Raw genomic sequence first — 25,515 nt, forward strand, 5'->3', positions numbered from 1 at the left:
GCTTCATACGTAGTTAATAAGTCGCAGCACACTTCTAATTAAAGTAAATTATAAATTTGGTTATTTGGTGTCACTTTAGAAGTTTCACTTTTCTCCCCACATTTTAATCTTCTATTTTATCTTTCTCCTGGGGTTAAAGTTGCCATTATTACAGCATAATTGAAACTGCAGGGTAGTGACATGTCAGATGAAATGCATACATTGATCAAGATGAGCGACTTCATCATGAAGTCTTTCATTAACAGGTAACTGACGCACAATGACTTATTATTAGCGCAACTCAGAAATACGGCACACAGTGCGTGCCTTTCACTGGACTGGTCCATGATGCATTTTGCCAAAAGGCTTTTTGCTGAACGTGGTGTTTTAGTAACCTGGTCCTTGAGGCAACCGTCACTGTTATAAGCTGCTATAACTCAGAGGTAGAATATTTGCTTTCAGCAGGGACCTTAATACAACTTAGGTCTCAGTGTGTCATGATATAAGTGAAATAACCACCAAGTAATGCAGTTTTTATCATGCATGTGAATGATGGCTTCTGCATTGGTAATTTTCCAAATGTACATATGTGCATTCAGAGAGGCTTAACGTGATTTTTCATAGCTGAACAAAAGGTGAAAGCAGCAGTAACACCCTCAGCTCACAGTCAGGTAGGTTTTTGTGACACAGGCCAGCATCTGCTGCAGTTCAGACACCTTATAATTCCACTTTTGCCATTTTGGTTGCAACACTGCAGTTAGAACTGAAAGGTATTTGGTTTTGGCTTTTGTGGTCAGTAAATTGTGGTGCTTTATGAACAAGCTCTTGTGCTGCATGACAAATATATTGTGATTAACACTAAAGAAATGAGCTTTTTTCAGTTTTCTTCTGACTTCAGAGCGAATATTGTACAGAGCAGACTGAAGTTTTCAATACATTGACCAAATAATGAGCTATCAGTGAGAGCTCTCTTATTAATTTCCATGTAATCTGTGATCACTGATAGACTGATCAGAGTGAGCCTACAAACAATAACTGGAGGCTCAATACAGACACACAGAAAAGGAAATTTGATACTACTTTTAATTTGGATTCTTGGCCATGTTCTTTGTTCATCCTTCTCTTGTTGATTCTTGTCTTTTATATCCTGATTTTTTCATTTCTGTTATCAGTTTTTAAGGGTGCTATTGTGCCTGCATTGTCAGAATCACCCACAGACACACTCCTGTTTTTGACTCCACTGCTTTGAAGCTTGAGGAAGTCAAACCATCTCCATCTGTGCAGTAATGTTCTTGCTGCTGTTTATCATCTTTCTGTTCCATTCCAAACCTCGGGTCACTGTGTCCTTACCTTACACCAGTGAGCTCTGAATGAATGTCTGAATGTCATTTTCTGTATAATTATATCATTTAAGCAAGCTATTGGCCACTAATATTTCCACTTGTCCTTTTAATTTGGTATTTGGTCACCTTGGTCAAACACATTAAATCAGAGTCCATCATCACTGTGCACAGTGAAGGACCTGCCTTTCAAACAGACCTCATTTCTCACAACTGGTTGTTTGTCACCCAGGAAGCTTCTTTCCAGCTTGTTGGACTAATTTTGACACAAAAAGACTGACAGAGAACAATCAGCCCCCAGACCCAAAATGATATTTGCTACATGGGAATATGTGAAAGATATATTCTTTGACTTTTTGGATCTCTTGTACCTTTAGGCTTTGTTGAATCATCCCTATTTGCTCATTGCGCTGCTGAACATCACAGTTGTTTGTGGCTGTTGTCTATCAGCAGGGGTACTGTAATATTACTTTGGTGTTATATATCCTCTCATATAGGAGTTTATGAACACCCAAGCACAAAGCACCTTTTAAACAGTAATTCAAAGTAGCAGGATTTTAGCAAACCAAACGGACTCTAAAGTGTGTGTGGGTGGGGACATCCTGATGTTTTTTCAGAGGCTTTGCCAGGACTGTAATCTGGGAGACGCACTGAATGTTTGTTCAGCCTGAATCATGAATGATCATTTTCTCAACTTGGCCACTCCTTCAATTTGTTTGACCCTTAACATGGATGCTATCCATTATCAGCCAGTCACAAAGAGCGACCCATCGGCACACCCTGACACCGCGATCCATCACAGGCAAAGGACATGACACTGTCAGTCTCAGACGAATACATCTGTCGCTGTGGAGATAACTCGCTGAACTTAGGTTTCCATCTGCTGCTGGAAGGGATCGAGACAGACAATGACCTTGCATCGGCGCTGTTAGGCACTGGAGCCCATTGGCTGTAATTGCCTGTCAAGCAGCAGACATGAGATGTGACAGAGTGGTCAGACAGCGTAATCCAGGTGTTTTCCAGTGTCAATATGGGCCCGACCAAGTGCTCTGATGGGAGTCCTGGAGAACACACGCTGACCTTTGTGTCCCTCATGTCCTGAGCTGTATCCTATTTAGTTGTTTACTGCATTGTGTTTGGTTACTGAAGATTTAATGATGGCATCAGATTGAAGTGGACGGATCTCCTGCGTCTCTCTTTACTCTGCGTTATCATGTGTGGCTGTGCTTGGATTGTGTTGACTTTTCATATGCTTTGGTTATAATTGCACCTGTGTACACACTAGAATTAGTTTTTCATGATTATCAAGTCTTTAAAGCTGTCATTTTTATGAACACCTAATTTTTCTTGTTCACCATCTGCCAGCATCACGACAATCCATTTTTGACAAGTGTTGTATTTTACACTTCACGTTTTCTGGCATCTGTCTAATTTGCGTGTGTCTCCATATTGGGTTTGCACACGCAATGATACGTCCACTGATGACATATTATTAAAGATGCCTCTGGCTCCAGCCACAGAATATATATGTCATGTTAATTAACAAGCTTTAGATGTTAATTAGGTGGATTTTATTTCATCACATTTACATGAATGTCGAACTGTTACTTTTAATGGAGGCGCTTTTGACCTTTGGTTTTAATTATTATAGTGTGATAATAATAATGATAGACTTTATTTATTTAACAATTTTCTAAAACACCAGACAAGACAAATAAAACAAAAAAAGGAACATGACACAGAAGAAGTAAGAACAATACAATGGACAAATAGGAATTATCAGTACAGATAACATTATTGTATCTGATCATCCAAGACACGTGTTGACTCCAGGTGTGAGGTAACAGCAAAGTATGAGAGATTAATGAAGATTTATATCATTTAATATTTTCTGGAAAAAGGAAACAATATAAAATATTTCCATATAGTACAATTTGTGTCTCTGGTGTTTGAAAGAGTAAGTTTGTCTGATCTCTCTGGCTCATCACCATTACCTTGAGATGGGGGGGGGGATAAACTGTGCACCTTTAGCCACAATTATTCTTGTGTCTGATTCTTTGGAGTTTCACTTTTTTTCAATTAGCACTTAGAGATGATGAGCTGGATATACACAGTAGATGTTAATTCTTCAAAGACGTAAAAGCTTTCCATCTGTGTCTCCACCTTTCAGTCACCTCGTTCTGGGCCATTATGACTGAATTCACAGACACGGCGACCTTGCCAGTGTCGGTGTAATTATTCTAATGAGGTCTGGTACACCTTTTGTGCAGTCAGAGTATATTCTACCTCTCTCCCTCACTATCTCTGTGTGTGTGCGCTCATTTGTGTTAAGTCTCACTCTTCAGCTCTGATGGCCAGCGCATTCATCTTTACACACAGCTACATCCTCGCTGTCCACAGCCATCTCTGCTGTGTGAGCAAACGAAATAACTTGGCTATCACACAGACACAGACAGAAAAAGAAAGAGCCTCAGCATAATTAGTTCCTGGCTTTTCATAACTCGGTCTTGGTGAAAGTCTCGTTCTCATATCAAAGGGTACTGAAGGATATGATGGTAAGCTCATATTCAGACGTCCTACGCCTGAATGTCTGGGTGTCTGGCCTGAACAAAACCCACTATATGATGAGAGATCAAAATAGAGCACTGGGCAACATGCACTGCTGTAGGCAGAGGAAACGAGAGTTAAAGCTGTAGATGCACAGGTTAATGTGTTGGCTTTTAGACTTTAAGATAAGGAATAACACACAGGCTCAAGTGAAGAGGAGATGCTCTCTCAGGGTTAAAGTGGTATTATGGTAAGGGTGGGTTTTCTCCTCAGGGACTGTCTCTGTGTGTGTCAGCATTCAGGATGTTCATTGCAGCTGCAAAAAAAGTGACACCCAACTGCCTTACATCATCTCAGAGCTGTGATGGAAATCCTGTGAGCTGATGGAAGAACTGTTCAGGAGGAGACCCAAGACAGTTAAAGTGGAAGCGTTTACTGAAGCATCGAAGAGAAAAGAGATGAAAACTGTAAAGCCATCCAGTTCTGAAGGATTCCTTCCTGGTGATACCCTGTAACTACAATATGTCAAACCTCCTGCATGTTCAAATGGAACCGCATCACATCTGTGCATGAGTGAAGATTCTGTTGGAGGCTTACTCAGAAACATTAGCTAGGTTCTACCTACAACACATTGTATATCTGTCCTTCTCAGAGAGGACTTGTGTAATTTCACTACCTACCACACTGTTTGGATTTCACACGACTTTTGAAGCACTGACCATGACAAACACCAACGTTTCAGTGGGTAAATGGGGTGAATGGGGTGAATCTATAGCTGATACTGTTCTCTACTGCAGCCCCACTTTGTCATTTACGCTCATAAGTTATTAGACAAAAATGTTGCCTTACAAACCCAGTGAAATGTAGTGGCAGCTTTTTAACCAATTCAAGAAGAATTGTCTTTTTTTTTTTTTTTTTTTACTCATTATATGTTTCAGCTGCCACTGGTGCATGACACAGAATCAACAAATTTAATTAAGGACTTTTGCATTGTTTGGCACACAAGAGAAGGGAATTTGCTTTTCATCTACACTGCATCAAAGTGCACAGAGACAGGTGTCTAAAACAAAACCAAAGCCAAAATCAACTACAGTATGTTGTGCCAGACGAGCTGCGGGCTTTGTGATTAATGCGCATGCTGTTCCGTTACGTACTCCAGCGTCCAGCTTCTCACTCATCTCCTGTCTCTCCCTCCATGTCTGTCCCTCCACTCAGTGCTGGGAGGCGTGGAGTCACGTGGTGTGCTGAGGAAGATCAGTGACATGCTGGAGGTGATTCTGAAGAGGATGGACAGCCTGTCCAAACTTGACAACACCTCCACCACCGATGCACGGCGCCTGGATGAGCTCAGCTCTGCTATCAACAGGTAGGCTGGGTTTTTCCTTTATTTTACAGCCTTATTCTGTTAGTGACAATCAACACAATTCTCGTTACATTACTCAGTACTCCCCAGATGTAAATGGTTATGGTGAGAATCATTTATTTTGGTGCCTTCCCTTTTTTTCTGTAAAAATATGTTCTGTGAAAACATGATAGTAAATGACTCAAAAACTTTAGTATGAAATTAATACTGTAATTTGATACAGTATGGACATTATGGCATTAATAGTCTAAGCATTATTTTTGCACTCAAATGAGGTCTTTTTTATTATATCAGGATGCTTTTATAAACAGAAAGCAGCTGATTGGACTTTACAGTGTACAGACATCAAACTGTATAATGACACGATCATATTTAAGATATATTCCTCATTGTCTTTCATATTGCACATCACCTCTCTGTTTCCACTCTGCTGTAGTCATGACTTCTATCTTCCCTCCTTTTAACTCTGCACCTGATTGTGTTTCGTTCTCATCTTCATTCTCATTTTTCCTCCTCGTATAGTCACTTGTGGAAATTGCTGCCTATTACCTCAAAATCGCTGCTGCACACAGACAAGTCTTGTATGACCTTGCTGCTGCTGCTTTTATCAAATTGCTCCTCCCTTTGCCCCCTTAGCGCCAAAACATCCAATTTGTCTTTTCTGTCTAACATGCTCTTCATTCCGACTGCTTTCCTTTTCAAACAGCCCAGCTGAATTCAGTGCAGCAGGAGTGATGAGATACACACTGACAGAAATCCCCTCACCTCCTCGAACTTTGTTAAATGATCCTGGATAAACGCTCAGGTTCAGATCTGCGCCAAGGCACTAGAGCGGAAGGATGGAACGATTAATATGGTCTGGCGTCGGTGTTAACCGCAATCAATGTCTAGTAATGGGCTGTTTAATGTGGAGGAAGCAGCTCCACTCTTAGGCTACAGGGTGTAACTCTGTCTATTGTCAGGGACTGTAAGTAGGACGGTATGTGCGTGTGTAACTGTAACAGGAATCAATTTGCAGTTATTGCCTTGAAGGGGGCAGTTTGGCTGGAGAGAGGGTTATGGTCAGGGTGTAATTCGGGTCAAATGGAAGCTGAAATCAATGTTGTGAGACTATCCTGTTTTAGGTTAGTGAACAGTTTTCCCTGAACCACTGGACTTGTTGTCAGCCTAATGCTTTTCAGATAAATGACGGAAAGATTTATTGCATTATCTCTCTAATGCAGATGGGGTATGATATTAGTTATTCTTTAACTAACTATAATTAGTGATTAATTTTTATTTACTGTCTAAAAGTACCAGCGCATTCTATGCTAAATTCACATTGTATGGGAAGGAAGGTAGAGATGGAAATGGTTTCCATGGATATGTGTTGCATGTATTTCGACGCCTTTGGATTATTTAAGATGTCAACTGATCATGTTGGTCATAACTGGTTTCATTTTAACCTTCACTGAACACCTCTGCATGTTTTATGTTGTCACCTGGTAGAGTTTGTACCGTGTAGGCTTAGTCCTTCCCGCAGTGGCCCGGGTTCAAGTTTGTCCTGTGGCACCTCTCTCCCCAACTTCCCTTTCTCTGTGTCACTGACTGTAACAAAGGCAAAATTGCCAAAAAAAACTTAAAATAAATTATACATATAACTTTAAAAACAAAACAGCATCATACATGGGTTTATCCGTGGGTCCCGAGTGGCACAGCTGAGAGCCAGGCTTCACCCTTGCTCACAGTGCCTTCAGCTTGGTTTGGCTTCCCATTACACTCAGTTGGCATTAAACCAATTAAACACATTTGTAGCAGAGAATGCAATTGTGATTTGGTGATTTTACCCCCATATGTATTACCTCTAATGAAAAGAACAATGACTGGTTAACAATAAGTAATAATGCTATGTGAAAGATTATTACATTTGAAAACATTATTTCATTATTTAGCATAATTTAATGAGCTGCAACAATCTGTGATCACTCCAGCAGAATTAACTGGAAACCCCTACGTATGACCTGAGTTCAGTCTGAGGAGGTGCTGCGTGCTGCCGCCCACTGCTGGTTTGCTTTGCTGTGATTATTTGGCTCTTACACTCCTGTAAAATCAAGCTTTGAAAAAAGGAATTGAAAAAAATACATATCTTGTAAATAAAACTTTCCATTTCAAGTTTTATCAAAAAAAATTTTAGTACTAATTGATGCACCACACATAACATCATATGATGTTATCTTATAATTTATGCATCATAACATAACATGATATGATTGAGTTATAGTCAGTTAACATCAAATTTAAACATCATTCACTGAGCCAAAGAAAACAAAGCTCAGGAATTTGTACAAACTTCTGCTGCATGTGGTGACATCTTAGTTTCTTCTGAGGTGAATTCTTTCTGAAAGAGTTAGTCTTCCTCTGTAGCGCTTTGTGAACAATGTGAAATCAAAACCAGAATGCTTTGTATAAAAATCCATTTAATAATTTCTGTCAGTACAGTGTTGTTGGGTTTGGGCTGAATGGATCCTCAGAGTGAAGCTATAATAGCTGCAGTGAAATGTCTGATTCAGGAAGCAGAATGAAAACGATATTGACCAGGGAAATTGTGGTGGGCATGTAACACACACACACATATATCCACACACACACACACACACACACACACACACACACACACACACACACACACACACACACACACACACACATACACACACACACTAAATCTCACAACAGTAACAATCATTGGACTGAAGTCTCTCTTCATTCTATCGCTCATATCTCTATCTTTGCCTTTTTATTTCTACTTTTACCCTCTCTCTCTTTCCTTTCTCGCTCTCTGTTTACTATATTTCCTTGCAGCTCTTACTCCTCCTCGTGCCCTCACATACATACACAGACTGAGAGAGTGTGTGAGGAACATAGTTGGTTGGTCTGAGTGACGTGGTAAAGTGTGATTTTTGCCAGCGGGGAGAGGAGCAAATGGGGAGAGAGAGCTTTATAAAAACATATCCCAAATCCAGGCCAGTCAGGCACACATTCACAGAAAGAGGCATGCACACACACACACACACACACACATCTACTGGGCGGGAGTCTCATCTTCGTGTGAGCCTCATTGGTGCTGACACACTCCCGTGTAGCGGCGAATGGGACTTGATGTCTGAGACCCCAGCCTGCGATTCGCCCACAGGGCAGCCACTCGTTAGAGCAGAAAACGGAGGGAAAGTAACGAGGAAGGGAGGGAAGGAGGGAGGAAGAGGGACAGTAAAAGAGCCTGAGAAAATGAGAGAGGGAGAGACGAAGGGGGAGAAAAGGATGCAGAGTCGATTCACGCCGTTTTACAGTGCAGTGGATGTGAGGGGAGATTGGTAAATCTCCCCGTAGGCGTATGCTCTCTGAAGATCACTGCTCTGACTCGGCTTTACCTATTTCTCCTCCCTTAAGCACCCATCTAAGCTTTAGATGGATAACAACCTTTATCCCAGAAGGCCTTCTTTTCCACAGCACTCAAGTCAATGTCATACTGTGGCTTTGCTGGAAGTAGGCATCATAATAGACACGTGAATTCTTCCTTTATATCTTTTATTCATTTTTCCTGATGCACATAGATCAGTGGGAGAAATAAACCATCACGCAAACCTTAACTTCCTGTAAGACTGTACAGTCCGTGTGTCTGAGCATTCGTGCATGTGTGTTGGCATTTGTGTCTGTGTGTCTACGTGTGAAAGTAGCGCCGTGGAGTGTGATGTTTTAACATCATGACATCAAGTGGAGTAAGTCAGCGTACACGCAAACAAATGGACGTCGGCCAAATACAGAAGCACACATGCTGACACCTTGTCACAGCTTCAGCTGATGGGTTTCTGCCAGAACTGTCCTCTTCCCTTAAGAGGATGAGCTCATTATATTATAGAGAGGGAGGGAAAGAGAAATATGGATAGCATGAAAATACATTTTTATGTGTATCTGTGGAAACGCTTCCTCTGGCTGTCATTGATTTTCTCTTACCGCTTCTCTCTCTGTGTTCTACTTCTGCCTGGCATCTGCCAGTAGATTTCCTGCTGTTGTTTCTTCTCCCCCTACACTTTCCTCCCGTTTTGTCTTCTCTTTGCTCTTCCTCATTTCTGTTTTGTTTCCCTCATTTGTAAAAGAGCCAACTGTCTGCATTCATTAAAAGGGATGAAGCTTCATTGCGAGTAGCATGCAACAGTGGGCCATCAATTATGTATATCCTGGTATTCTTTGATCATGATCATTGTTTAATGTTTCAGTCAAGCTGTTTTGTTGGCTTCCACACGAAGGCGCAGAGGATCTCTTTACTTTATCCTTCCTTTCCTGACAGAAAGGTCCCCCTGGTACTCTTGGTCTGTTTGCTGTTGACGGTTGATCTCCTTCTCTTTATTTTCTGCCTGCTTCTATTTCAGTTTTTCCTCAGCTCTCACTGTATGTTTGTCTGTCTCATGTGTTTTTTTCTTGCCCTGTTTGAAATTGTGAAATCCTCTCCCTTCAGTCTTTCATCCATTTCTCTTCCTTAGTGACTCCATCTATTATTTGCTCCCTTTCTCCCTCTCTGTGTGTTCATCTCGAGGGATGAGTTCACATTGTAGCAGACATTAAAGGTGAGATTAGAAGGTCACGTCTTATGGAGGCCATAGTCACTTACACAGTCACAGTCAAGCCCCCCAAAGAGAGCTTTACAGTAACAGGGGTTACCCAGCTTAGCAAGCAAAGGTTTTATCCTTCAGGCCAGATACATTGCATCTGGGTACCATGGCAGTAATAATCCTCTATAGCTGGGAACGTTTGTAAAATGCTCTTGTAATGATATTAATGTTGTAATTTAATTTTATTGCCTAATATAATTTTGGCTCTCATTATAAGACAATATAAGGCAATAACTTTCACTAACACATGCAATACAGTATTTGCCTCACTTGCACAGGATGGAGGAGTGCAGTTATAATTAGTTCTGTCATATGCTGTTATTGTTATAACTGTTTCATTGGGCTTTCATGCCAAGCATGTGTTTTAAGGTTTATTTACATAGAGGAGATTTTAGTTGTAGCTGTTAGCAGGTGAGAGGAAAGTAGTGGCTGAATAACCACACTGGCCATAATAAAAATTAATGTCTATTCTTCCCAAATGTCTGTGGTGTAGAATGCAAGAATAGTCCTGACAAAACTATGAATTGATCCCATATTAGAAAAGTTGATAGAAACAATGATGTCTTCATATGTTCAGGTCAGTTGCAGAGAACACATTTTCTAGCCAACTGTGAAGCGACAGGAATGAGGGTCAGCACCTCCAGGTCTGAGGCTGTGGCACTCTGCCAGAAAACAGCGGATTGCCGCCCTCGGCCTGAGAGGGCTTCAAGTACCTTGGGGTCTGGTTGTCGATGCTGCTGGTATTGCAGCAGCACTAAAGCTCAGACTGTTGAAGAGGGAGCTGAGTCTGATGGTTAAGCTCCCCATTTACTAGAGTATCAACATCCCATTGTTTTCAGCTTGCACAGATGTGTCTTAACGTTAATTAGCACCAGTGTAACCAACCAGTGACCAAGCTCCTTGTTACCATATGAGATTTTTCAAGAGTCCAAGTCTTTTCGTGGGAACAGAAACAAGCACAGACTCAGCATTGTGGATATCCCTTATGAGTTTGATGAGTTAGAGTGTACTTTAGGTTTGCTCCCCCTGAGTTAAAAGCACATTAATTGTGTATTATTACTGCAAGTTTTGGACAGTTGTTGCAAGGGCAGCAGGGGAGAGTGAAAAAGCTCATGCCCCCAGAAACAAACCTTTTGTTCTTTACTTCACTGCAAAAATGTGGGCAAGCTCACAGGGTGTGTGGGTGCTGCAGTTTTACTGCAAGTGCTGCTTCTTATTAATCTCTTTCACACATAGTCCTGTGTTCTGTCTCCTCGCTACTACTTGAAAAGCACATGAATTGAGCATTATTACTGCAAGTTTCAGCCAGTTGTTGCGAGTGTCAGGGCAACAAGGGAGTGGTTACAAGCACGTCCCAGGCTGGCTCCAAATCAGTCTTCGCTTCACTGAAATGCCTCTGTTGTCTGTGACAGAAGCCCTAAAGGCTGCTAGAGCTGCAGCTCAGTTCTCAGTTCCTATCCTGCTGGACCTATCACCTTTGACATCCTGCTACCTGTACTCTGCAATATGGGCATCTCAAGTAAAGCGCTTTCTTGGTTTGAATTCTCTCTCACTGGGCATTCCTTCAGTGTGCCTTGGAAAGGACAAACAGGTGTTCCCCAAGGATTGGTACTGGGGTGTCTTCTCCTCGCAATATACACTACCACCCTGGGTTCAATTATCCACTTACACTCCACTTCTCATACCACTACTGTGCAGATGACATCCAATCAGTCTCTCCATCACAACATCGCTATCAAAATCGCCTCCTCATCTCTCAACCCAAACAAGGTCACAAGAAACCTGGGTGTCATGTTTGATGACCAGCTATCCTTCTCTGACCATGTGGCATCTGTCTCCCAGTCGTCCTGCTTTGCACTACACAGCATAAGAAAAATCAGGCCTTCCCTGACTCGGTACGCCACCCAGCTCTTGGTCCAGACCATGGTTATGTCTCGCCTCGATTACTGCAGTGCTCCTCTGGTGGGCCTGTGTTCATGAACAATTCTTACAGATGGTCCAGAATGCGGCAGCGTGTCTGTTCTTTTGCCTAAAAGGCCACTTGTCAGTCTGCTGCTCTTCAAGAATCTGTTGGAGACTTTTTTTTTCTGAGAGCACCTCCTCACCCTAACATGCCAAACTACCATATAATATGCACTATGCACTTTTGGTGCATCTCTTTACCTGATCTGCTTGCACTTCAACTAATTGAATAGATAATACTCTGTACTTATACCAAAGTCTACTGCTCTGAAGTTAGTGTTAGTGTTTTCCCTCACCATTCCCTTTGGATAAAAACATCTGCCAAATAAGTAAATGTAAATGTAGATACAGAGCGACTGGTCTTTAAGTAAAAGATTTATCTTACGTAACAAAAGTACTGTACATCATTTAATAATTCCACATTGCAGCACAGTTTTAGTTTTTGCAGAAAGCAGCTGCCCCTGAAATACACATGCATGCTATGGTAGTAAACATATTGAAGAGAATGCAAACACACTTAATGATGCTTACATGTGACACTTACAAAGCTGTTAATGGAGTGAGGAGACTGCCTGTGACTTTTGATGGCAGTCTTGTTTTCTGTTAATACTTTGTAAAGCAACAAACGCACTCTCCTCACGTATTCCCCCGGTTCCAGGATTATTTCACCTCTTTTTCTCACAGCTGCTGTTGGCAGTTAGTTAAGCAGCATTGCATTCCATCCTGTACACACACACACACACACACACACACATATACACAATCAATATTTCTGATTATCATGTGCAATGATGTGTTATTATGCTGCATTTAAGCCTCTGGGTTTAATGAGGGTTAATACCATCTGCTGATTAGACGATATGGAGAGACAGGAAGACTCATGCAAATGTGCGCATACACACGCACACACACACACACACACACACACACACACACACAATGCACACTGAAGTCATTTAAATGGACATAATGGGCACAGCAGTATGAGCATGTGTGGGTATGCAGGCTTGTCTTTGCGTGATGTGCAGCCATGCAGTCTGCTGCGTTGGAAATATGCAAAACTACAGTGAACACAAACAGTTGCAAACTGAAACACATACACACACATATATACACACATTTCCCACAGATCTTATTATGTGAATTGGAAGTCTCTCACCCCACAAAGGAAGTGGTATTAGCAGCACAGGTCTTTTTCTATTTCACGCTCCAACCAAGTGTCTACCAATTTGCATTTCTCACTAACACTTCTACATCTGTTGAGATGTAAAAAGGGAGAGAGGGGAAGCAGGGAATAAATGGCTGAGGAGAGGAGAAAAGAGTGAGTCAGAAAAAGGCAGAAACAACAGTGAGACCAGTAAAAGAGTAGATAAGGGAGGGAAGGGAGAGACTGGCCCATGACTGAAGTGAGGGAGGAAGAAGGTGAAGTAAGAAAGGAACTGAAGGAAGAGGTAATGATGCCTAATGAGAGATTTGTTTTTTAACTGCCGGTTGCAGTTTTGACTGCCATGAGTGCACGGCTGTGGTAGAGATGCTCTGCTCCAATGCAGAGTGCTTTTTGGCACTTGTGAATTGAGTTTACATTGTATGACAGCAGTGTCACATGCCTTTATCTCTTCTTCATTCTGCGTTTTTGTGTGTGTGTGTGTGTGTGTGTGTGTGTGTGTGTGTGTGTCTGTGTGTCTGTGTGTCTGTGTGCAGGTTTCAACCAGCCGGCCTGGTGGAGAGGATCCAAGCTATAGCCCAGAACGTCTCCAACATGGCCATCAGGGTGGAGCAAATACTGCAGAGCAGCATGGTGCAAGGAAGAGGTGCAGTACCCTTATCATCACTGCAAGATGCCTTTACCCCTCTTATTAACAATCTGTGTACATGAGACATACTGAAGTAGGTATAAAGACTGACACAAGAAGTGAGTGATATCATGTGTGTTTGACTCTTGACCAATCTAATCATACAGCAATTCATCTGACATATTTAATTAAATCTGTGTCGATACTTATCTTGGGCTTCATCAGCCTAAATTACAAACAGCTATATAAAAAAATATACAGCACAATTAAATTACAAGAACAATAAATAAGCATACAGGCCACAAGCACATAACAATCCATAACAATCTGATCCAACCCACTCATCTCTTATGACTTATATAAAAAAAATAATTGATTAACTTTATTATCCCAAAGAGAAATTGGATTGCACTGTGGGCACAAAATTGGCTATGAATAAATAAGAACATACACTGTAAAAACAGTGCCACATGAGGCAGACGCCCAGTGCACATGACAGCATATGAGGCATGACACCGGCAGAATACAGCGTTACAAACAGTACACAGTACTTACACAGCACTACAAAGAGTAGACAAATCTGGTAAAAGAAACTAATGTCAAAAGATGCAATAAGCAAAAAATGATACACAAGTCTAACCACTTAAGTAATAAATACTCTTAGGATAATAGTTCGTTTTTGCTGTTAAGTTGTTAACTACCAACAGTATGATGAGTGTTTGTAACAGTTTATCTCACAGTCAGGAATTCAAAGGATCTGACAGGATTTTCTGCCTCTGTCTGGTTACACATGCTCACAAAGTACACAGAGAGGTGAACTGATGTACAGTATTACTGATGCAGATCATAAGGTAAAACTGTCAGTGTGCTTGGTTCTAACCATTAGACTGGGAATAGGGAGAAGGGTAAAGACTGTAAACTAAGAAAAATCCCTTCACATGAAAAAAGTAACTCAGTTTACATGTTGCTTTTCAGTAATGTTCAACTTGAGGCACAGCTGGAGTCCTGCACAGCTGTCAGCTGGCATTGGAGCAAAGCTTAAATTGCTGCTGTTATTTACAGGAGAATGGAAGAGAATACAAAACACATCTGCAGACATACACATGCACAGTAAGACAGAGACACACTTGCGTAAATGAGGTTGTTTAGCTGATTTTCCCCCTGACACAAATCACTTCTGACACCTTTGCCAAATTACACAGGTGGCTGTTTCACTAACACGTCCATTCAAAAACCAAAACATTAAACCGTTAAAACAATATTGGAACAATGCTTGATTGTGCTGGTAAAGATAAGTTAAAATAAGTTGTCAAAAATATCAGCGCAAAATTGTAAAACATGAACATCACAGAGAACTGAGGAGTGACCAGGAAGAATTTATAGTGGACTGATTTTATTTTATTTTATTTTTAGGAAAGCGATGTAATAAGAAATCAAAGTAGTCAGTAATGAAGTCATTGGTCGAGCACACTTGAGCATGCAGGGCACTGTGGTCGTGTGTCCAACCAACCGTGCTGTTTTCTATTGTCTTTCTCTTTCTCATTTCTAATCAAAACCTAACAAATTTAAATCTTGTGACACACACACACACACACACACACACACACACATATAGTATTATTATCAGTCTTTCCTCCTTATTTTCCTCTCACTTTTTCTCTTGAGGGTAATTGCCCAACTCTTTACATGAGAATAAATGAGTATTACATCTCCTTTTGTTTTTCCCCGCTGCATCTGCAGGGAGGACAGCACTCGCCAAAATGAAAACACTGCTGCTTTCTCTAATCACAGATGAATTGAAACACTGCCGGCAGACTTTATTATCATACGGCTCAGTGGCGGTTTATTTATCTCATGGTCAGGCATGTGCGAGAGGGAGCGACAGGAGAGACAGAGAGACAGAGGATGTGATTGGAATTTCCTCCCCCTCGAGCACAGACGAGGCTTTTATGTTTTGTCTTGCAGGAACAGGAGTCAAGTTTTTATCTAGTTAGTTGACCACATTTCCAATTGTTGCTGCAGTGGTTGCTGTTGTAATCATATTTGTAGGCAGCATGTGTCTGTCCGTGTGTGTGTGTGTGTTCTCACTCAATGGAGAGAGGCCCCGGGGAAGACTTATGTGGAGAAATGTCTCTTTTTCATTAGGCAAATGGATACAGACGGAATCTGGAGAGAAGGCAAATTTGTTGGTCCAGAGAGAGAAAGAGGAAGAGAAGGGAGGGGGTTTGAAAGACAGAAAAACAATGAGAAAATGAAGCTGCATTGGTTCCTTCACGGACGATATCGTTCCAGTTCTCTCTCTCTCTCTGTCTCTCTCTCTCTCTCTCTCTGTCACTCTCCTCCCTTCTTTTTCTCACATCAGCAGCAGAGAAGCAGTTAACTAAGTCAGTGGAGCAATTAATGCAGTGAGTGCAGCCTAAGTGAGCAGACGTACTTGCTAGCATAGCCCTAGGATGCTTGGCAGTAGTGGGAGACAGGCTGTGCTGCGTTGTCAGGCCTAGTGAATAGTGTGCACTGCAGCAGAGCAGATATGGTGCGGGGGGGGGGGGGGGGGGGGTTATGGGGATTTATGGACACCAACAGCACATACGGCTTACACTGCAAATGATGATGTTACGGGAGAAAGTGAATATTGCCATAAAATGTCCACAAGCGAGAAGAGAGAAGCTGTTAATGTGAGTGATACCGTAACCTGGTGATTCTGAGGGATGAGTCTATGGGTCAGACGAGTTCATGTCTGCAGTCATTTTGTGAAAGTTAATTGATTAAAACCTGAATTTTAAAGAGGTTTTGCATGCACCATATGTTGCCAAATGAGCTGACAGATAATATTACACTGGGTGATCGCAGTTGGAATCGTTAACTTCACTGGAGAATGAATATTCACATTAGAGCCAACTGATTTAAGTGAGCTCAGCTAGTGAGCAGTGAGCCTATAGACTAATGGAGCAGCAGCGATTGTGGGTAAAGCAACTTGTATTTCCCTCACAACAAGCAAATATTGACTGATCATTTATGGCTTTGATTTTTTTGATTGTATGGCAGGGCGTCTTCTGTAGGGTCCAGTCTACAAAAAATACATTAATACTTTATAACTGAAGGTATAATTGAACTCACTGTGTCTTTTCAGCAGTGAGAGATGGGACGTCAAGCCAGTGTGAAGTACCGAGAGACCCACGCTTTCCGGAGTGTCCAGGGAAAGTAGATGTAAGTGGGTTTTTTTATTTATTTATTTTGATTAATACCTTTCTTGCACTCTGACATGTTATACTGAAAGCTCTATTTTTTGCTAAATCACACCATGGTCTCATGACCTGGTAGCAAATGTTCAGTGGCCTGAAACCAGTCTGTGACCAACAGTTTTGGTCAGTTTTATTTTCAGATCTTCTCTGACAGAGAATATATAATAATGTGTGTGTGGATGTGTGTTTGTGCACAGTGGATGCGTGCACGTTGGACGTCAGATCCGTGCTATGCTTTCTACGGTGTGGACGGTTCAGACTGCTCCTTCCTCATCTACCTGAGCGAGGTGGAGTGGTTCTGCCCACCACTGGCCTGGAGGAACCACAGCAGCCCCCCAACTCAACATGCACAGCAGGCAAAGGCCCCTAGGAGACAGGTGAGGAGACTACACACAAACAGGCACAATGCGAACTTGACAAAAAAAAATGTCAGACAAGAATGTAGGTATATTCAGAAACACAACGTCAGTGAAGGCTGCCAGTTACATAGAGAAGATGTTCAGAAAACAGGTCCAAACGTTGACAGGAGATAATACAGACTACATTTAGTCCTGGTTAAATGTTGGAATCTGTTGTCAGGACGAAGACCTTTCTACCTGCTGCTCTGTGGACAGAATATTGGTCTCTCCATTATTGAACTTTACCATCATTTTACTGAGTTAATACCCATGACTCACAAGCCAGGGCTTAAGCAGACAACTCAGTGAAAACAAGAAAACTAGATCGTCTTATAGAAACTTTACCTACAGTGAACACAGTCCAGCGATCTCAGTTCAGCAAAGTTAATGTGGACATATGGCAGAGGTACATGAGGAGACAGGACAACAGTTCCTTTTGAAATTCATAAAATACTGTTAAGGTAGAGATTCGGGCCAAAGGATTCAGCTGATGATTATGAGCAACCTTTACTGCATTTCACCCTGTTCACATGTTTTTTTATTTAGCTGTCATACATTCAAGATAGAATGAAACTACTGTCCCCTTTAGGCCACCGTAGATTATCTGCTGAGGCCATAAATGACTTGACATAATGATTTCTTTATTGTGCATTCGACAGGTTTTTAATTGGAGACAAACAATACATGGTGTGAGTGGTGACTTTAAATGTTGTTGTTTCAATTTGAGTGAAATGAAAACCAAATGAAAAACAAAATAACCATAAAGAATATTTTTCTCACTCTGTTATTAAGCCCAGATTGTTGCCTTTGTATCTTCTGTCTCAGAAAACCTTTAATAACAACAAAGACAGAAAATTGAAAATCAGAAGCGGGAGGGAAGAGTCCCTTTGCTCAGAAGATGCTGTTCAGTAATAGGAGTGTGAGCAGTTTGCCCCCATCACTACATAATACTTAACCTTCATCTGACCCGGTTCACTCTCTGCTAATTAAAACAGGCCTCATCCCCCTCATCATTATCTTCTACCCTCTATTTTACTCGGCATTTACTTTGAGGTCATGGAGCAAACAAAACTTTCATTCCTTTTATACAAATTAATCCACAATATCACAGTATGTGTTAATAGTCTATCAAAGTATCTCTTCGTACATTTATTATTTATTGCTTACCTTTTTAGAGAAGCACTAAAATTCATTAATAATATTGACTGTGTTTGATCGCAGGCCAATGAAGTGGCCTATATTTTAATATTAAACACTTTGCTCCTCACGTTGGTGACACAGTGCAGCTGAAGGTGCCCTCTGGGGCTGAGCAGTGATAATGAGGAGCTTTGGATTTGGATGTTCACCAAACAGAATGAAAAAAAAAACTTCACAACACAGCTGAATATAGTGGTTGAGATTGTTCCCAGCTACAGAGGCTTCATCAGTGTTTTCCAGTGTTTGCCTGGGAACATAAGACAATCATGAATGTTTAAAGTAGTTATTAAAGTGAGGTGTGTGCATTTTGTCTCTGTGTGCACAGTTTCAGTTTCCCTGTTTCTTCCATGCACATAGAGCTGAGTCAAGGTTGTTTTGAGCGGAGAAAAAGCTTCACTGTTGATGCACTGCATGTTGTTGTAACATCTTTCTGGACTTTTGTTTGACTAAGTCCCAAAGTAGTAAAGTGAGAAAGGTTCACAATGGGACACAATTTTTCTTGAACTACTTCTTTAACATATTAGTGTTGACGAGGCAAATATTGCACCATGTTGCAAGATTGTTTTCCAGTAAGTGTTACCCTGGATTTACAGAGAATATAGAATAACCATCTCACGTGCACAGGTTACATCAGCTGATGCTCTTAAACCTGCAGACGACACACTTCTCTTTTACATCTTTTCTCACTTGCTCTCGGCTGCTTTTCAGTCGGGTCTGAAATGCAAGTCATTAAAAAACAAAGAAGACTGAGAGTCTACAGCCACGCCAGCAACTCTGTGAGGCTTGTCACTGCAGAAAAGTTAGATGGAGAAACTGAAGTATTCATTGAAATGTTGACATCATGATAGTGTGAAGATAAGCAGAGTACTTAGCTAGTACTGAACCCTGGAGCCACGCTGCTTAAATGCAAAACTCTCTAATTCCCACCTTCTCACTCTTCCTCTCTTGATCTCCAACCCCCCACCCCCCCACCCCCCACCCCCACCCCCCCTCCAGGCTGCTTTCCGCACAGACCTCTCTGTACTTCTGGACCAGGTTGGAACAGGAAAGGAGTCCCTCAGTTTTATGAAGCGCCGAATCCGCCGCCTTGCGCAACAGTGGGCAACGGCCGCCAACCGCCTAGATGCAAAGCTGCAGCAACGATGGAGGGACCAGAAGAAGGTAAGAGGAAGTGGGGAGGGATGAAGCACTTTTTTTTTTTTGACTGTGATCAGGCACTGTAATAACATTTTTGGATATTTTTTGGTTATGGATAAATGCAAAGTGCAACATAGAAACGACAGTGAATCCATTAATGCACTAGCAGGCAATGCAATCTTGAGAGTATAAATACACATGCTAAAGAGACTCAAAGTGATCTGTAAATGCTTTACAGTAAAGTAGTGATTCAAGGTTAAGTAAAAGCATTTCATTTCAAACATAAGAATTGTGGCAAACACTGTTTTCCACTCGGTGAGTGACATAAAAAGCCCTTTTCAGCTGCTTCTTGAAGGTTCTCTGTTTGAGAATATATATGATAATAGCTGGTGGGAGAAAAATGATAGAGGAGGAAATGATAGGTTTTCCTCCATTGCTGCAGTCTCCATTATTCTTCTGGTGTGTCTATATATCAATTCAAAAATAGTTTTCAATCATACAGTGAAATTGTTAAACCTCATTTTGGTTGGCATTAAACCTGTGCGGTATGAACTTCACTACTTCCTGCTAATAGCCATGAAGAAAGAAAGGCAGAAAGACGGGGAAAGATGAGAGAAAGAAAGAATGAATAGAGGGAAAGAGGAGAGGAAAGAAATGAAAAGGGAGAGAGGGCGTAGGGAATGATGATGTATGATTGGTATTACAACAAGATGCCAAGCATGTGCCAGTGCCAGAGGGAGAAGAATAAGATGAGAAAGGAAGGACAAGAGGGCGATGGATGGTGGTGGGGAAGGATACTGTAGAATATGGATTAGGAAAGGATTGATGGAGGGAGAGAGGGCAGTTGTGAGACAAGCTGAGATGAGCAAGCAACAAAGACTGGAGGCCAGCGTGCCTGTGGATATTGGCAATTTCATTAAAAATTGGTTTAAAAAAAAGAAAAGCTAAGAGTGTAATTTAAAAGCTTACTTTTCCAAATGTCAATGAAAGCACAATGTGATTAAAACTTTGGGAGTGTTAGAAACTCTTTGCAGCATGTAACCTTTCACAGCACCACACTTCGTCGAGCCTTCCCACCTATTACCTTCCTTTTCCTGCTCAAAGAACACTCATCATCTTTTAGTAAAGAAAATAATGATAAATGAACGAGCTAATGTGAGAAGGCACATTGAGCACACATTCTGCCGCTTCTCTCCAAAATGTTTCTCTCTGCCCTCATCTCTCTCTAAAATAAGTTAACAAGGGTGGAAATAGTCGTCAGTTACTGTGATTGATGTTCTCCTTTCTTGTAGTGCACTGAGGGGATTTGTTATCCTCCATCATGGTTCCGTGGCTGCTTGAACAGCCTATATTCCTCACAACGTACTGCTGCTATCGCACGAGCAGATGTCCTGGTGTTTGTGAGAGTTAGCCTTGGCTGTCAAAGGCTGTTTATCACAATAATTAGAAACGGAAGTAAAAATGTGAGCATTTGTCTGTTTGGATCAGTGTGTGTGTGTTTGTGTGTGTTTGTGTGTTTGTGCTTGACTGCTAATTGGATATTACTGCAATAAAAGCCAAGGGCAGAATTTCATACATTTTATTTGAAAATTAAATCACAGTGTGTTGCAGTCAAATTTACCATTTGACTGTTACCTTTCTCCCTCACGGGAAGATTAATTTAAACTTGTCACTTCAACATGGAGAAGGGGAACACTGTTTGATTTTAATTAAGTCTGACCTCGATAAAAAAACTGTCTGATGCGAATTGACTATGGCCTTGTACTCACGTGACCTTTGCCTTTGAGAAAATCCCCATTTCCAATAGCAGCTTTAACATTCTGCTAGAGTGTGCAGTCTTTACAATTCCAATGGGGCTCTGTTGATTCAGCTCTGTTTCCTTGTTTAGCTCCCTCTTTGATTGTAAGCGGAGTAGATGTTTACTCAGAAAATGAATAAATTAGTGGAGCACAGAGGCAAGTATGGGAGGATGAAGGATCAAGAGGGAGAAGAAAATGAGAGAAAAAGTGAGATGATTCTTTTTAGCAGTCAGCAGCAGACTCAAGGACAGGAAAAAATGGGAGATGTGTGTGTGTGTGTGTGTGTGTGTGTGTTTGTTTGTGTGTGTGTGTGTGTGTGTGTGTGTGTGTGTGTGCATGAGAGTCACAGTGGAAACTTTAGAAATGTTTTTTTTTTTTAAAGCTCTTTTTATTGTTGTTACTCCTGCTGTAAACAGTAGTTTCTCATATTATTTAAAATAAATTCCCCCCAGACAAATTCCACAGGGAACCTGCTCCACAGTCTAACAGCAATGGACAGCCTGTAACTTTCCTGTGCCACAAAATCACCATAATACCTACTACACATGTGAACACACGATACAACCACAACCATAACAATTTATACTTCACTTAGACACATTATACCTGTCAAAAGGTTGCAGCTCTTTATGCAGCTTTCCACTCTACAAACTCTGGACACATGGTGCTGATGCAGCAGAGACAGGTTCAAGTTCTACTGACTAAACACTTCATTCACAAATTACCAAATCCACCTACAAAAAAGGAAAAAAAAAGCCTTTTTACAGGGGCTACAAAAATGAAGATCTCTGATCCAAGCCTCATGGGATGGGGGACAGGACCACTGTATCTGTTATTTAATTGTATTTGGATTGAAAGGCACCAGAAGAACCCTGATAAAGTTTCAAAAATATTGGACCAGTCATTATGAAGGGATGGACATGACCAAAACGTGTGGATCAGCGAGGCAGGAGGTTGTCAACACCTGTGAAGTGTATTGTATTGAAAATTAATGAAATGAAATGTATTTGTGAAGGTCTTTCTTTTTACCTGAGAGTCAGAAAGTTTCTACTGTCAAATATATTTTAGAGAAGGAGACGTTTTATGTCAAGGTTTGTGGTGAAAAAGATGAAGTCTGTGTTAAATATTTTTGGAACTAACCTGTCTTTTGCTGCAGTGCTTGTGAAGTTCAGAAAGAAAACAACCAACCTTCTGCTGCTCATCACTTTCAGAGGCGTTATACATTTGAGGGAACTCTGTTTCTTTCCTGGCGTTGTTATTAGACTTAATCAAAAGCCCGGGTCAGCGCCTTCATCCATGGAACATTTTGTGTATAAATATAATATAAAACAAATTGCTGTTCTTTTTATTTTTCTGCATGTCAGAGGAGACATATTCAGCTAAGTCGTGGCATAGTGGAAAGGCTTTTAAGAGACAATAGGACAGACTCAAAGACACTGACCTTATCCTGTTAACCTCTGACAGTGCACTCACTGCGTGTCTAGTGTTAGTTTAAGCGTCTCGCTAAGTGACTTTGTGCGCATCTGTGTCTGCTTGGTGTGCACTGAGCAGGCACATTTAGTGTGTTTGTCAGCATATGCCAAACTGTTAATTTCTCCCTGTATCTGCCAACTTGAGAGTTAATTGACCTCTGACTGATGAAGTGCAGAAAGTGGAGGAGACTAATGGGATATGGAAGGTGAAGTGTGGAGTGAGGAGATGGAAGTGGTGCGGGGGAGGGGGAGAAAAGTAAAAGAGAGAAGGAAAGAGGAGGGTGAGGAAGCAGGTTGGAGGAACATGAGGGAAGGAGGAAAGACGTGAGGAGAAATAAAGACGGGAAAGTAGTCTGGAGAGGTGGATGAGAGAGAAGGTGAAATTAAAGGTAGAGAAGTGATGGCTGGCAGTGCCAGCTTGTAGTGCCACCCGTGGGCTTCCATCGGACAGCTGCGACCTTGGTAAGGGTCACAGTGCATGAGTGGACAGGGTCACGCACACTCACTCAAACACACATGCGTTCATGCAAAGTCTTGTGCTTGCAGATGCTGAGAGGAGAATTAGCATTCTTCTGGTGTTAGCCTGTTAGAGAAGAGTGGAGCGGAGCGGTGGAGTGGTACCACATCCTTGAGAGCCACTTCTGCTCCCCTGCTCTCACATGTACGCACCAAGGACTTTCCAAGGATTTTTACTTAGACACACAATCATATCACATAAAACATTCACAGCACATGAAAGACAAAAGATTTCTTTCTCCAGAGCTTATCCCTGTTATATAATCACGAAACAACATTCAGAATAGGGAAGATGCTGTGAAAAGACCTTGATTTGTGGCATTAAAGTTTTGTGAAAAGGATGGTGCAGGAACACACACGCAGGCAGCCGGAGCGTTGTAAAGGTGAGCGAGACATTTGAGCGTGAGTGCCTTGTTATCGTTCCTTTCTGTCTGTCTCAGTGGGTTCGGCAGGTCTTTGTGTTCGATCCCCACGGGACATTAACAGTAGAGAGCAGCTTTAGATCCCGTTGAGAATCCCTGGAGTTCACGGCGAGCGTGCAGGCATCCACGCCGAACACACACGAACATGCACAAACACACACTCAGGAGTCTGACTGGAGTTCATTGATGTGTGTCAGTGTGGGAAAAAAAACATGCAAACAGACAAAAACAAACAAAATTCCCAAATCCATCAGGACACACACAGACGCACACACCATCTGGGAGTACCATGAGTCCACTAGTCTGTCTGTGATCAGTTTCCCGAGGGAGGCAGCTGGCCGTGATACAGGAGTTTATGAGGAAGTGCAGCTTTCGCTTCAGAGTAACTTCCTCTGTTGTTCACTTCCCATTGTGTGGCTTTTCCACCCGTTCATTTTCAAGCCAGTGCATGAGCAAATATGCGAGATTGTGTTGGCGGTGAGAGTGTGTACCGATGATCTGCGCGGAAAAACACAGTGCGAACCACCCACACTCGGCTCTCTCTCTCATCTCTGCTCGAGCTATTGATTCCTACTCTGTGATATAAAGGTTACCTCTCCAGCGTTGTTCTGATATGTTTCATTGAACTCCCCTCTAATTTTGTTCCCATATGGCAGAATTAACATTAGCAAATGAAGATAAATACTGCCTATTAGAGAGGAAGTGAAATCCCTCCTCAGCGGTTTAGATTGTGGGTGCAAATTGCCAGGTTTTGCAGAGCACTCTTACCTCTCTCCCTATTAACTTTGCATTGCTGTGTGGATGCCAGTTTTACAGAGACCAATCCACCGTTATTCAGCTCGGCGATATTTCTCATATTTATTTAGCAGTGTAGCTGCTGCCAGTATGTGAAATTCAGCTCCTTCTGTCTCCATTTTTGCGTAGTTGCCAGTGTTTGTGTGATACACCCTCGCCACCACCACCACCACCACCACCAAGTCAAGAGAGTGAATAGTGTTGGTGCCATGAATTCTCACTCTTGCCATCTGCCACCCAAACTGTAATTAAATTTCACTTATCTTTTTTATGAAGCAGAAGTTAATAGAGCGGGCTTATTAAATCAGGGGATTTTTTACGCCAGCTGGATTCTCACTGGAGCTTGACTCAGCTGCGTACACACCATTGTCCAATGTTTTACACACATTTTGTTCACATTAACTATGGGACAACAGTGGAATGACTTTAGCATTTGTACTGGATGTATACGGCTGTAACACACAACCTCTCAAAACTGTATGTATAAAATGAACCATATTAAATACTTGTCCCAATGGATTACTGCTGTTCTCTCCATGTCTGTCATTCAGAGTCCAGGATCCTGAAATATGTGATATGTAGGAGCAGTGTATGTTTGTTCTGTGTTGGCTCTTGCAGTAAACTTCAACATTAGAGCGAGGTGGCTGGAGAAGAGAGGTGTCATAAGAGAATACATTGCAGCGCACTTGTAAAAAGCTCTTGGAAGCTTTTCATCAGGGAGACGTAGCAAGCAATCGCCATCAAAACTTTCTGGCCAACTCGGCACAGTTGACCCTAAGCTCATTATGTGTGTCGCATGGTGAAAGTTCTGGGCTCCATTTGCCAGCAAAAGCAGCGGGAGGTGTTCATGCTGCGTTAGCTAATCAGGATTACTCCACAGAGCAACACTTGGACACGGCTGCGTCTA

The 25,515-nt window shown here is 41.7% G+C and overlaps 1 protein-coding gene across 1 annotated transcript in view; it reads left to right on the top strand.

Annotated features, from left to right (window-relative positions):
- Window positions 1–25,515, top strand: part of LOC139636721 (alpha-1,6-mannosylglycoprotein 6-beta-N-acetylglucosaminyltransferase B-like) — a 103,396-nt gene that overhangs the window by 28,616 nt on the left and 49,265 nt on the right. Inside the window, exons 3-7 of the mRNA XM_071505003.1 lie at window positions 5,082–5,232; window positions 13,539–13,648; window positions 16,761–16,837; window positions 17,070–17,249; window positions 19,464–19,628. Of these exons, the coding sequence (XP_071361104.1) occupies window positions 5,082–5,232; window positions 13,539–13,648; window positions 16,761–16,837; window positions 17,070–17,249; window positions 19,464–19,628 (683 nt within the window). The remainder of the gene's footprint in view (window positions 1–5,081; window positions 5,233–13,538; window positions 13,649–16,760; window positions 16,838–17,069; window positions 17,250–19,463; window positions 19,629–25,515) is intronic.

This window comes from Trachinotus anak, unplaced genomic scaffold (genome assembly GCF_046630095.1).
Source record: "Trachinotus anak isolate AG129_WGS33_773 ecotype Australia unplaced genomic scaffold, CSIRO_AGI_Tana_v1 ptg000019l, whole genome shotgun sequence".
NCBI classification, from domain to species: domain Eukaryota; kingdom Metazoa; phylum Chordata; class Actinopteri; order Carangiformes; family Carangidae; genus Trachinotus; species Trachinotus anak.